At 43.3% G+C, this 14,888-nt stretch overlaps 2 protein-coding genes across 2 annotated transcripts in view; one reads left to right on the forward strand and one right to left on the reverse strand.

The window, feature by feature from the left end:
• Positions 1-276, reverse strand: part of LOC139407196 (phosphoglucomutase 3) — a 44,963-nt gene extending 44,687 nt beyond the window's left edge. Inside the window, exon 1 of the mRNA XM_071150754.1 lies at positions 175-276. The gene's annotated coding sequence lies outside the window, so the exon portion shown is untranslated. The remainder of the gene's footprint in view (positions 1-174) is intronic.
• Positions 277-948: 672 nt separating this feature from the next.
• LOC139407198 (clathrin coat assembly protein AP180-like) overlaps positions 949-14,888 on the forward strand; it is a 44,074-nt gene continuing 30,134 nt past the window's right edge. Inside the window, exons 1-2 of the mRNA XM_071150756.1 lie at positions 949-1,659; positions 1,884-2,053. Coding sequence (XP_071006857.1) covers positions 1,924-2,053 — 130 coding nt within the window. The 5' untranslated portion in view covers positions 949-1,659; positions 1,884-1,923. The remainder of the gene's footprint in view (positions 1,660-1,883; positions 2,054-14,888) is intronic.

Raw genomic sequence — 14,888 nt, forward strand, 5'->3', positions numbered from 1 at the left:
CGTGTAACGTTGCCTGTGCTGAACATTGATGTCAACCAGCTAGCTACTGCAGAAACATGATTGAGCTCCTCTGACATACGTGTAGCGTAATTTACTTGTTAAACGATCAATAGAATACAGACTATTCATTTCGAAATACTTACTAAAATGATAAATTGTTTTTCTTTCACTTACTTGTAGTTGTTGAAGAAGAAGCTACCAAGGAAGTGGAGTGAATGGAAAGCTTCCTGATTCTCCTGGCGACGTGGCTGCGGTTCAGGGTACGTCACGTGACCACGCCCTTCAACTGTGGTGCGCTGCTACTTGGAACGAACCCAATAATCTGAGCACATGAACTGGGCGGATTACACATTCTGTTTTGATGCATTAATTCAGTGGCCACCGTTTAGACGACGATTTCAAACAAGAACAATTAGTGGAACAATTAGTGGGTTTGTTTTTCCAATGTTTTTTTTCCCAAGACAAATAAATACGGTATATTTTTAATCATAGAGCCTCTAATAAAGTGCCTAGAATAAATATGTATAATAAAATGCAGTTATTGTCTATCATATTATCTTGCTCTGTATAGCCTTTGCAACAAACGGCAGACAACGCTACTTTACTTATAAGGGGTCGAGGCAATACAATTCTGCTAATTATATTGCTTTATAGGCTACAGTGTGCGGCAAAATGTCAACGACCAGGCAAGGCTACAGTAATAATGAGAGAGTAGTTTAATTGAGAGAGTAGCGTCATGAGGGCACCTGCCATTTGGAAAATATAGGCTAATCCCTGTGCGCAGTGTGTTCGAACCTGGCTTCTAATATTGTGCACCCTTGCAGCAGTGCACACTTGAAAATGAACACTGTCATATTAGCGATATGAGTTATATACTGTAGGCCTACAGGAATACTCCCCTTTAAGAACGCACGACCGTGAGCGTGGTAGACTTGGGCGTGTGTCGGCTAATAAAGCGTCACCTGACCCTGACCTAACACTGACTGCACTGAGGGAAGAGAGGACAGAACGGCAGACAGATAGACACTCCAAATAAATAAATAAACGAACGAGTGAATTAAATACACAATTATTTCCAACATCTCCATCTTCATATAGTAGATTATTCCGCGTCCTTGGATTGGTGCGCCGGTCAGTGTTGGCTACTGCCACAGGGGGAAGAGGCGCAACTGCTGTAGACAAAGAGAGAAGGGCAACGCGCCTATCAGACATTCCTGATCAGAAAAAAAGATCCGGTAGGAATATTTTAACCCACGAGCCGACAAGGACACTGTGCGTCATTACTATAAAACGGTTATTTTGAAAGCTCTACATTCTACCCGTGCATTTACCTCCTCCGGTTTACCGTTTTGCGTGGGGAGTGGAAACACTTGACCGTCAATTCGATGTTCCTGCAAAACGGATAAGAGAATATTCTGTGGATTTCTGATGAAGTTTGGACATTTGGCCAAATCCATTCATTCCGAGGACAAGAAGCGCTGCGCGGTCGCAACGTTTTCGATCTCCTGGTTGATTCTTTGTTAGGCCTATTGCTTTATTGCTGTGGTGCGAGGAAATATATTCTATTGCCAGCGTAGTGTTACGTAAGAGTGGCGTTATCCAAGGTGCTGAACTGGACGTTATAACGGGACACAAGGCAAGGGAAGAGAGCAATCTTGCGTAAGTCTAACCATGTCAGAACACACATATAAACGTGACCTAATTATTTAATTTCAAATTATGTCTTTATTTATTTACTTGAGCTAATTTTGAAAATGTGTTACCCATTCAGAAGGTCACAGGCCTATCCGTGAGGGATTTGGAGAGGACCGCACTGCACTGGCATCGTTGATACCCGTATTCCTGTAGGAAGACCGCCTTTTCATATTCTTTTTTCTCATTAGTGAAATAAGTTCTTGAGGTGGTCGACTACACGGGGAGAAAATGTCGGGGCAGACGCTCACGGATCGTATTGCCGCTGCGCAGTACCAGTTGACGGGATCAGAGGTATCTCGCGCCGTCTGCAAAGCCACCACTCATGAGGTGATGGCGCCCAAGAAAAAGCACCTGGAATGTAAGAGCACTCCCATCCCCACCCTTTTCTGTATATATTGATATTTCGGGTCTTTAGGCCTACTCTCCAACTTGATTAGGATAGACATTTGTTTATTCAGAACTCACAGAAACACACACACATACTGTACTCACACACACACACACACACACACACACACACACACACACACACACACACACACACACACACACACACACACACACACACACACACACACACACACACACACACACACACACACAGAGAGAGAGGCAATATCAAGTGTAGAACACATGTCACTGTAAACTGCATCATTTGTATTAGATGTCTATTGACAATTTGTTTGACATTCATTAGAATGTCACTTTAGATGTTAGGCAAATCTTCAACCAATGCATTACATTTCTATGTTCCTGCCCAGCATGTGGGCAGAGTGGTAACATGAATTGATGTTTCCATGGAGATGACCCCAATGGTGACCCCTAGTCATCTCACATGTGCAGCCCATAGTGATTGGAGAGAGAGGTGGTCATAATTCAAGACAGGCTGACACACACAGAGGCCGATAGTTATAATACACAATGCTCTTGTTCACTTGCCCTTGCACACTACCCCTCCCAAACTTCCCTTACCGGATCCTTATGGCAGGAACGCATGTCTTCAAGTCTTCACGGGCTGCAGTGTCTGCTAGTTTTGTTATTGATTAGCTAAAGAGCTCCCTTACTTGGTTTCACAGCTACACACTATGCCGTACATCAACTGACAATGCACGGGCAACAACTAGAAAACAGATATATTTAGCCCGACTATAGGTAGATAGGCCTTTACATCCAAGTTGGCTTATTAACCAGTAGACAATTTTTCCTGCATCACCCCAGAATTGCAACTTCATACCAAACAGCTCTGTTTCTATAAAGACACAGGGTCTGCCTCATGACAAGACATTATTAATCACTGTCATTCGGCCTTGCAGCCTGAGTCAGACTAAACCAGTCATCCTCCGTTGCGTGGATGGGTGGTGTTCCACCTGGCTATGTGTGTGTGGTCAGGTGGCCGGCCTAGTCTTAGGCTAGGTCTAGCAGGACTCATGCCTTGTACTGTGTGATCCGCTCTCCACTGAATAATGCATTAATCAGCCAATGTCTGGCCTGCATTATTTACACAGCCAAAGGTGGCAATGCTAATGATAGAGTAGGCAGGAGACTGCTAGGGATTAGTTTAGCATAGCACAGACAGAGAGAGACAATTCACAGAATGGCTGTCAAGGGAAAGACCTGAGCTCTTTAGCCAACAAATTATATTTGAATGTTTACTGTACATTTATAGGATTTTCATTTGATCACCCTGTTGCAGGATAACTTTTCTGCAATATACTTCCTGATTTGTCCTTGTTTTGAAGATTGCTCATTAAGAAATGCTAGCGGCCATGACTGATGCCAAAAAACGAGAGTTGTCTTGGGAAGTGTGGTTTGATGTGGGTGTGTTATGTACACATATCGTACCTTGGCACCGTAGCAACAATATAGTCACTTCCTCAAAATAGTCACTTCCTTAAAATAGTCACAATTAATCTAAGATAAATTAAGAAATCTTTAATTAATGTAGACGTTTTTGCAAAGGAAGTCTTAGTCATGCAATTGTACATAGCTAAGCTATTTGGTGCAGTATTTCTCAAGTGAAATTAGCATGAGGCCTCCCGAGTGGCACAGCAGTCAAAGGCATTACTACAGACCCGAGTTCGATCCCAGGCTGTGTTGCAGCCGGCCACGACTGTGAGACCCATGAAGCGGCACACAATGGGCCCAGCGTCGTCTGGGTTAGGGGAGGGTTTGGCCGGCCGGGATGTCCTTGTCCCATCGCGCTCTAGAGTCTCCTGTGGCGGCCAGGCGCATGCTCGCTGACTTCGGTTACCAGTTGTACAGTGTTTCCTCCGACACATTGGTGTGGCTTGCTACCGGGTTAAGCGGGCAGTGTGTCAAGAAGCAGTGCGTCTTGGCAGGGTCGTCTTTTGAAGAACGCACGGCTCTCGACCTTTGCCTCTCTGAGTCCGTACGGGAGTTGCAGCGATGAGACAAAACTGTAACTACCAATTGGATATCCAGAAAAAGGGGTAAAAAGTACAACCAAAAATAACGAAATAGAATGTGCATGAAAACTAGTCAGTGCACTGCAAACATTCTATCGAGTTAGATCTGGCTTCGCGCTCAGTACTGATTTCTGAGAACAATAACATGTCGACAACTTCATCATCTGCAAGCTGTCAAACTATCGTAAATAAAGCGCAAGCTACACACTGTTTATCAGTAGACAAAATCATTTGCTAGCTAGCTAATTCCAACTCTGTGTTTGTCAATTAAGCTATCAAGTAGTAGCTAGCAGGCACAATGAGCAGCCAGGCCACAATCAGCTTATTAAGTCACTGGCTAGTGGCTTGGTGCCGCGTTTTTTTCACAACTTTATCACTATCTATTTCCAGAGTGTGTGTCTGTCTGTGTTTCACAGGGACTCATGTTACAAAACAGATCATGGGGACACATGAGGCTTGCAAAAGGGTTTTGGAATATTGACAAGTTGCAGTTAGGATACAAGTGTTGTCTGATCGTCTCAATTGATTGACAGAACGGGATGCCAAACGAACTATGGGAATTGGTTCCCCTTCACTCAATGTGATTAAGATGAATAATATCTAAGATGTTTACAGTCACGCCACACCCTTACCGTACCCATGTGACATGTCACTATAAAAGGTGATGAGGTGTGACATTTTCTTCACAATCACATTTATGTGTTTTACAATGCAAGATTGCTATTAATCTCCTTTGGATTACTTTCTTACGATTCTTCTATGACTTGAGGAGGTGCCGCAAGTAGTTATATTATCTAATCTACTCCCTCTCTCTCGCTCTCATTATTGTGCCTGCCCATACTAGCTAACTTTTATTACTTTTTGTAGGGCATTTCTATCCTTATGTGTTAGCTTCGGGTCTATCCCGTTACCTAAGAAGTTAACTTGTAGCTAGCTAGCTAAATTAGCCACGCATAGCTGTTGTTGGTGCTTGTTTTAATTTTTTATGACATTTTTACCCCTTTTTCTCCCCAAATTCGTGGTATCCAATTGGTAGTTACAGTCATGTCTCATCGCTGCAACTCCGGTATTGACTCGGGAGAGGCAAAGGTCGAGAGCCGTGCGTCCTCCGAAACACAACCCAACCAAGCCACACTGCTTCTTGACACAATGCCCACTTAACCCGGAACCAGCCGCACCAATGTGTCGGAGGAAACACTGTACACCTGGCGACTGAAGTCAGCTTGCACTGCGCTCGGCCTGCTACAGGAGTTGTTAGTGCGCGATGGGACAACGACATCCCTGCCGGCCAAACCCTCCCCTAACCCGGATGACGCTGGGCCAATTGTGCGCCGCCCCATGGGTCTCCCGGTCACGGCCGGCTGCGACAGAGCCTGTTGACCCATTGATCCAACATTACCACTCCCTCACTTGGAGTTTTGCTGTGATCACGGAGCTCAGCGGTGTTGTAGGCTACCGGTCCTCGCTTGACCAAGTCCACCAACGCCGAGACTGACAGTCCGTGCTTGACTCTGCCATTCAGATTTTTTGTATGTTTTTTAAATATTTTTTTATTTAACCCTTATTTAACTAGGCAAGTCAGTTAAGAACACATTCTTATTTACAAGGACAGCCTACACCGGCCAAACCCGGACGATGCTGGGCCTGTTGTGCGCCACCCTATGGGACTCCCAATCACGGCCAGTTGTGATACAGCTTGGAATCGAACCAGGGTGTCTGCAGTGACGCCTCTAGCACTGAGATAGAGTGCCTTAGACCGCTATGCCACTTGGGAGCTCAACCCTAACACTAACCCAGATAGCTTCATATAGGCGGGAGTTTCGAGCCGGACCTTACTATATATTTATGTTGGAGTCTCGAACCCGAAACACGATGGGTTGGAGCCAACGGTAAGCATCCTAGACCGATGCCGAGGTAATCGAAGCATACACTGAGACACACTGAAACAAAAAGCTGTTTTTTGTTACCTTTTTCTTGGGACACACTTCTCTTATGTTAAAATCCGTTCTTTGAACACTGATTCAGTGCTGTAAACATGATGTCATTCCACCCATGTCAACAGTGTGAAAAACAACTCCCAGCTTCAAATGAGCACACACTTTGCGTTCTTTGCTTGGGATCTGAACATGCTGCACAGGGTAGCAGCTCTTGCACTTACTGTTAGAAATTCAAACCAAGAGCTTTGAAATCTCAACTAGCGTGCTTTGGGGGCGGAGCCACTGGATTTTCATCAGATGAGTCTGCCACACAGATCAATGATCGTTCCAACTCTCCAGGTATAATAATGGGTCTCACTCCCCACTGCCCAAAAAACGTCATCGCTCATCCTCGCCTGGGCACAAATCTCGATGCACGAAGATACACAAGGAGATTAAGTCACTGGACAGTTGTATGGCAACCATTGAATCTGCCCTCGAGCACATCCTGACCAGGCTTCCCCCGGTGGTACCAAATCCAAACCCTACCTCTGAACGGAGCGTGGTTGTTGAATCGGATGACACTGGCGTACTTTCCAAACAATCAATCAATCAATCAATCAATCAAATATATTTATAAAGCCGTTTTTACATCAGCCAATGTCACAATGTGCTATACAGAAACCCAGCCTAAAACCCCAAACAGATGTAGAAGCACAGTGGTTAGGAAAAACTCCCTAGAAAGGCAGGAACCTAGGAAGAAACCTAGAGAGGAACCAGGCTCTGAGGGGTGGTCAGTCCTCTTCTGGCTGTGCCGGGTTGAGATTATAATAGGAAATGGCCAAGATGGGTCAAATAATTACAATAATCACAGTGGTTGTAGAGGGTGCAACAGCACCTCCGGAGTAATTGTCAGCTTCCCACTCTTATGACACAGACTATGAGCGCTCTGATGATGCTATGTACCACAGCTCTAGCATCATCATGTCCCATCAGTGTCAATACTTTGCCCCTTGATAACCAGGACACTTCTGTATGTTGTAAAAGCGTTACATGGTCGCTGCCCATATCATTGCATAGTTCCAAAAATACACGAGAGTTCAGGGGCCTTACTTTAACAAAGTTAACCATTTTCACTGTAGAGTCCAAAACATCTTTCAAGCTGTCAGGCATTCCCTTGGCAGCAAGAGCCTCTCGGTGGATGCTGCAGTGTACCCAAGTGGCGTAGGGAGCAAGGAGCAGCTGCTTGCACGCGTGTTACCACTCCGCTATGTCTCCCTGTCATGGCTTTTCCGCAATCAGTACAGATACCAACACATCTTGACCACCAAAGTCCATTTGATGTCACAAAGCTGTTCAGTTCAGTGCTGTTCAGTACTTATATCCTCTCATGTTATATCCTCTCAGTACTTATAGCCTCTCCTGTTGTCCTGGTTTCCAGTACCACCCATAAACGTAACGGACATATACCAGGAGCTGTGCCAGGCCCGCCACATCTGTTGACTCATCCAGCTGTAATGCATAGAATTCACTGGCTTGTATGTGAAGCAGGCATTGTCTGTATAGTTTTTTTGGCCTTTCCCCAAAGCATTAAGTCGAATAATTAAGTCCTCCACAATAGCATGGGGCTTGTCTGTCCTAGCCACTCGGTAGCTCACCATATAAGACACTTCTAGCCCCTTCTTAATAATGGAATCTGTTGCTTTTATACATGTCTTACTACTCGAAAGTCGTCTTAATTCTTGCTCAAAAATCTCCTGTGGCTTATTTTTCAAATTGTCATGTTTTATTTATAAGTGAAGGTTTCATCAAGTTGTGAGTTAAAGTACTTTTGCACATATAACACACTGTGCCTGAGGATTTACTTATTTATTTAAGTAGGTGAGTCAGTTAAGAACAAATTCTTACTTGCAATCACAGCTTACCAGGGAACAGTGTGTTAACTGCCTTGTTCAGGGGCAGAACATCAGATTTGTACCTTTTCAGCACAGGGATTTGATCCAGCAACCTTTCGGTTACTGGCCCAATGCTCAAACCATTAGACTACCTGCCGCCCGGAGGAAAGGCATTACTCCCAATATAAGTGAACCCCAAATCAATGTAGTTCTCATCATATTTACGCCTCTTCAATAGTTCAACATCCCTGTCTGTTGTTCAGTGCTTTCCTGGGTAAAAAGGGGGCAGTAGCTCTTCGGCTGCATCAGATTCACATGCTAGCTGGGCTAACAACATATTTAGAATTATTGATGCTAGCATTGGATGTGCTCGTGGAAGCAGAACAACTTGTATCGTCGACAGTTGCAGGAGTAGTCCTGCTGGTAGTAGCAGTACTACCAGTGGAGCTGATACGTGTCTCTATGGACGCAACCATTTATCAAGTTTTGAGCAAATGGAATGAGCAGCAGCTACGTTTGGCTACATATTAACTGTTAGTGGAATTCCCACGAGAGAGTAACAGAATGTGATTGGATGGTAATTATTTGACTGAGCTACCTGCATGACATTGTGTTGTTATTTAGCTGAACACTAGATGGTTTAATTTTATTTTTGGCAGTGAAACAAGGCTACTGAGGCGTGAAAAGAAACTCACCCAAATGTATAGCCCCATTGGAAAATATAAATGGACAGTTTTTGAAAATGTGAAGGAAAAAAACGTTTTTTGTTGTTGTTTTTTAAAAACTTGTATTGACTTAAAATAAATGTGAATCACATTTTTATGTATGTAACCTTGGTTCTCTGAGTATAGTAACAGGTCGCCAAGCTTTCATGTCGTTCCTCCACCTCCATGGGGCTCGAGTGAAGTAATAGACAGTATGTCATGCCTTTTATAAGTGAAGTTATGTGGGTAAAGTAGGGGTGTGGCTTGACTGTAAACATCTTTGATATTAAGCGTCTCAATCAAATCGCGTGAAGGGGAAGCAGATCCCCGTAGGTCGTTTGGCAACCCTCTACTCAGAGAACCAAGGTTACATCTGTAACCCAACGTGCTAGCACATGCGCCGATCAAATACACAGCTGGAACACCGATTGAAGGTGTTTACACGTCCTAGTAATTCAAAAGATTGCCCTGAAAACAAGGTGTTTTATTCTGCATATGCTTCCTTTGATTTTGACCTTACGCCGATTTAGGATAAGCAGAGTAAGGTGTTTACATTACTACTGCATAATGTACCTACTGACATAATCAGTTTAATATCAAATTATTACTGTGAATGTAAACATACTCAATATGTCCCATTCATTTTCATTGCAATCAAATAAATGTGCATGCCTATTGGCGTGAAAAAAGTAATGGGAAAAATGCCTATGGACGTCACACGTCATCTGCCCAAATCAAATCAACTTTTTATTAGTCACATGCGCTGAATACAACATGTGTAGTAGACCTTACAGTGAAATGCTTACTTACTAGTCCATAACCAACAATGCAGTTTTTTAAAAATGAATAAGAATAAGAACTGAAAGTAACAGGTAATTAAAGAGCAGCAGTAAAATAGAGCAGCAGCCGACGTTCCTCTGCACTGCCATGAGCAACTTTTGGCCAGCTGGCACATTTTGATTGGCTGCTGTCCGATTCAAACTGTAATCAGTTAAATGAAGAGTTGATGGGCTGCAAACTTTTTTTCAATAGCATCATTTTTTATATTTGGGCTTGGAGAGGGTATCAAGTCAGTTTGAGTAAAAAGGCTCAAGTCCAAGTTAAGTGACCAGTCATTGGTGTTAAAGTCGAGTTGCAAGTCATCATATTTGTGACTCGAGTCTGACTCGAGTCCAAGTCAAGTGACTCGAGTCCTCACCTCTGGGTGTTCCTTTTGTCCAGGTGGGAAAGGGCAGTGTGGAGTGCAATAGAGATTGCATCATCTGTGGATCTGTTATGGAGGTATGTAAAGTGGAGTGGGTCTAGGGTTTCTGGGATAATAGTGTTGATGTGAGCCATTACCAGCCTTTCAAAGCACTTCATCAATCAATCAATCAATCAGCTGATGTCACAAAGTGCTGTACAGAAACCCAGCCTAAAACCCCAAACAGCAAGCAATGCAGGTATATAAGCACGGTGGTTTGGAAAAACTCCCTAGAAAAGCCGGGAGAGAGAGAGCGAGAGAGAGGAGTGGTCTGGAGACACTGTGGCCCCGGCCGACAATACCCCCGGACATGGCCAAATAAGCAGGATATAACCCCACCCACTTTGCCAAAGCACAGCCCCCACACCACTAGAGGGATATCTTCAACCACCAACTTACCATCCTGAGACAAGGCGGAGTATAGCCCACAAAGATCTCCCCCACGGCACAAACCCAAGGGGGGGCGCCAACCCGGAAAGGAAGATCACATCAGTGACTCAAGTGACGCACCCCTCCTAGGGACGGCATGGAAGAGCACAAGTAAGCTTGTGAATTTTTGGGTTATAGTCAAGATTCTAGCAGCCATGTTTAGCACTAACAGAAATTTATTTAGTGCTTTCTCCGGGTAGCCGGAAAGTAGAGCAATGCAGTAGTCTAACCTAGAAGTGACAAAAGCATGGATTCATTTTTCTGCCTCATTTTTGGACAGGAAGTTTCTGATTTTTGCAATGTTGTGTAGATGGAAAATAGCTGTCCTTGAAACAGTCTTGATATGTTCGTCAAAAGAGAGAGGGTCCAGAGTAACGCAGAGGTCCTTCACAATGTTTTTGAGACAACTGTACAACCACCAAGATTAGTTGTCAGATTCAATAGACGATCTCTTTGTTTCTTTGGGACCTAGAACTAGCACCTCTGTTTTGTCTGAGTTTAAAAATAGAACATTTGCCGCAATCCACTTCCTTATGTCTGACACACAGGCTTCCAGGGAGGGACATTTTGGGGCTTCACCATGTTTCATTGAAATGTACAGCTGTGTGTTGTCTGCATAGCAGTGAAAGTTAACATGATGTTTCTGAATGACATCACCAAGAGATAAAATATATAGTGAAAACAATGGTGATCCTAAAACAGAGCCTTGAGGAACACCGACATTTACAGTTGATTTGTCAGAAGACAAACCATCCACAGAGACAAACTGATATCTTTCTGACAGATAAGATCTAAACCAGACCAGAACTTGTCCGTGTAGACCAGTTTGGGTTTCCAATCTCTCCAAAAGAATGTGGTGATCAATGGTATCAAATGCAGCACTAAGGTCTAGGAGCACAAGGACAGATGCAGAGCCTTGGTCTGACACCATTAAAAGGTAATTTACCACCTTCACATGTGCAGTCTCAGTGCTCTGATGGGGTCTAAAACCAGACTGAAGCGTTTTGTATACATTGTTTGTCTTCAGGAAGGCAGTGAGTTGCCGCGCAACAGCTTTTTCAAAATGTTTTGAGAGGAATGGGAGATTCGATATAGGTCGATAGTTTTTAAAATATTTTCTGGGTCAACGTTAGGCTTTTTCAAGAGAGGCTTTATTACTGCCACTTTTAGTGAGTTTGGTACACTTCTGGTGGATAGAGAGATGTGTATTATATTCAACATAGGAGGGCCAAGCACAGGAAGCAGCTCTTTCAGTAGTTTAATTGGAATAGAGTTCAGCATGCAGCTTGAAGATTTAGAGGCAATCATTATTTTCATCAATGTGTCAAGATATATAATATTACAAAACTTGAGTGTCTCCCTTGATCCTAGGTTGTGCAAACTCAGGACAACTGAGCTTTGGAGGAATACGCAGATTAAAAGAGGAGTCCGAAATTTGCTTTCTAATGATCATGATCTCTTCGTCAAAGAAGTTCATGAATTTATCACTGCTGAAGTGAAAGCCATCCTCTTTTGGGGAATATTGCTTTTAAGTTAGCTTTGCGACAGTATCAAAAATAAATTTTGGATTGTTCTTATTTTCCTCAATTAAGTTAGATAAATAGGATGATCAAGCAGCAGTGAGGGCTCTTCGATACTGCACAGTACTGTCTTTCCAAGCTAGATGGAATACTTCCAGTTTGGTGTAGCGCCATTTCCATTCCAATTTTCTGGAAGCTTGCTTCAGAGCTTGGGTATTTTCTGTATACCAGGGAGCTAGTTTCTTACGACAAATGTTTTTTGTTTTTAGGGGTGCTGCATCTAGGGTATTATGCAAGGTTAAATTGAGTTCCTCAGTTAGGTGGTTAACTGATGTTTGTATTCTGACGTCCTTGGGTAGGTGGAGGGAGTCTGGAAGGGCATCTAGGAATCTTTGGGTTGTCTGAGAATTTATAGCATGGCTTTTGATGATCCTTGGTTGGGGTCTGAGCAGATTATTTGTTGCGATTGCAAACGTAATAAAATGGTGATTATGAGGAAAAACATGAAGATCCACAACATTTATTCCACAGGACAAAACTAGGTACAGACTGTGGCAGTGAGTAGGTCCGGAGACATGTTGGACAAAACCCACTGAGTTGATGATGGCTCCGAAAGCCTTTTGGAGTGGGTCTGTGGACTTTTCCATGTGAATATTAAAGTCACCAAAAATGTGAATATTATCTGTCATGACTACAAGGTGCGATAGGAATTTAGGGAACTCAGTGAGTAACGCCATATATGGCCCAACAGTAGCTATAAAAAGTGATTGAGTAGGCTGCATAGATTTGAGTTTGAGTTAATTTTATTTTTACAGGGACAGTGCACACTAATCAACGTTTCAGTAAAAGTGCCGGTTTTAGCCAGCCGGGTAATTTTCAACCGCAGTCCCCATAACTAGAAGCTCAAAAGACAAAAACGCAGTCGTTTTTTTTTTGTAAATTGAAATTTGCTATTGTAAATGTTAGCAACACCTCCGCCTTTGGAGGATGCACGGGGGATATGGTCACTAATGTAACCAGGAGGTGAGGCATCATTTAACAAAGTAAATTCATCAGGCTTAAGCCATCTTTCAGTCAGGCCACTCACATCAAGATTATGATCATTGATTAGTTCATTGACTCTAACTGCCTTGGATTTGAGGGATCTAACATTAAGTAGCCCTATTTTGAGATGTGCGTTAATAATGACAGGAATGGAGGTCTTTATTCCAGTGAGATTGCTAAGGCGAACACCACCATGTTTAGTTTTGCCCAAACTAGATCGAAGCACAGACACGGTCTCAATGGGGATAGCTGACTACACTGACTGTGCTAGTGGCAGACTCCACTAAGCTGGCAGGCTGGCCATCTCATTGTGGATGTGAGTTTAAAGCTACAGACATGAGTGCTATTGGTCGGTAGTCATTTATACAGGTTACCTTAGTGTTCTTGGGCACAGGGACTATGGTGGTCTGCTTAAAACATGTTGGTATTACAGACTCGGACAGGGAGAGATTGAAAATGTTAGTGAAGACACTTGCCAGTTGGTCAGCGCATGCTCGCAGTACATGTCCTGGTAATCCGTCTGGTACTGCGCCCTTGTGAATGTTGACCTGTTTAAAGGTCTTACTCACATTGGCTGCGGAGAGCGTGATCACACAGTCTTCCGGAACAGCTGGTGCTCTCATGCATGTTTCAGTGTTATTTGCCTCAAAGCGAGCATAGAAGTAGTTTAGCTCATCTGGTACACTTGTTTCACTGGGCAGCTATCGTCTGTGCTTCCCTTTGTAGTCTGTAATGGTTTGCATGCCCTGCCACATCCGTTGAGCATCAGAGCCGGTGTAGTATGATTCGACCTTAGTCCTGTATTGACACTCTGGTAGCACATTTAGCATGCTGATAGAAATTTGGTAAGACGGGTTTAAGTTTTCCTACATTCTAGTCCACGACTACAAGGAGTGCCGTCTCTGGGTGAGCTTTTTCCTACATGCTTATGGCAGAATACAGCTCATTCAGTGCGGTCTTAGTGCCAGCATCAGTCTGTGGTGGTATGTATACAGCTACAAAATATACAGATGAAAACTCTCTAGGTAGATACTGTGGTCTACAGCTTATCATGAGATACTCTACCTTAGGCGGGGCAAAACCTCAAGACTTCCTTAGATATCGTACACCAGCTGTTATTTACAAAAATGTTCTGTCCTGCTTTTACAGCGTATAACCAGCCAGCTGTATCTTGATAATGTCGTCGTTCAGCCACGACTCCGTGAAGCATAAGATATTACAGTTTTGAATGTCCCGTTGGTACTTTACGTTTGTTTTACTGCTAGCTAAAAGACGCTGATCAGGAGGGATGGCTAACATATTGCATCTGAAACAGTTCTCAAAGTTGGATTTTCTAACAAAACAGGGGGTGATAAGGGATGAGACCATCCAACACTTGAGCTTAAACGTTTGAATCCTGTTGCTGCAGGATTATTTTTCTTTGACAATATAGTTCAAATGAAGATCCTACAACTGTATATGTCTTCCCTTTGTTGTGACATAGATAGCTTTGTCTCTTGACTTTTCCAGGGCCATTCAACAAACTAGATGAATATAGGGCATCCTGTTCTCCCTATATTCTTTTCTTGCCAAGTAGCTAATGCCCTCAAGGCAAAATTCAAGGCTTCAAACACCAAACATTAAATTAGGTCAACATTTTTAGGCAAGGGCTCCGCTTAACCTATGTTTATCAAGGGAAACACTTGTAGGGCATATTATTTGTCTTCTCCTCAGGGATAATGATATGGAAGGGTATCTCTACTTTACATATTATATATATTACATATAGTTTGCCCTTTTATGCGTTTGCATAACACAAATTCTACAAATAATGCCCTAGGCCTAGACAAAGACATGGACATGGAATAAGGATATTGTATATCTCATTGACACTTTGCCGGTGACATCAATTTGCCACTGTGATGATACATCAAACATCTAAACCCCTCTAGTCTTTGTGTGAAGCCATTCTTTTGGAGAATATAGATCTTGTTCTCCTTCATCATTGTGTCATGATTGCTGACCCTTGAGGGGCAG

This window comes from Oncorhynchus clarkii, chromosome 4, assembly GCF_045791955.1.
Source record: "Oncorhynchus clarkii lewisi isolate Uvic-CL-2024 chromosome 4, UVic_Ocla_1.0, whole genome shotgun sequence".
Classification (NCBI taxonomy): domain Eukaryota; kingdom Metazoa; phylum Chordata; class Actinopteri; order Salmoniformes; family Salmonidae; genus Oncorhynchus; species Oncorhynchus clarkii.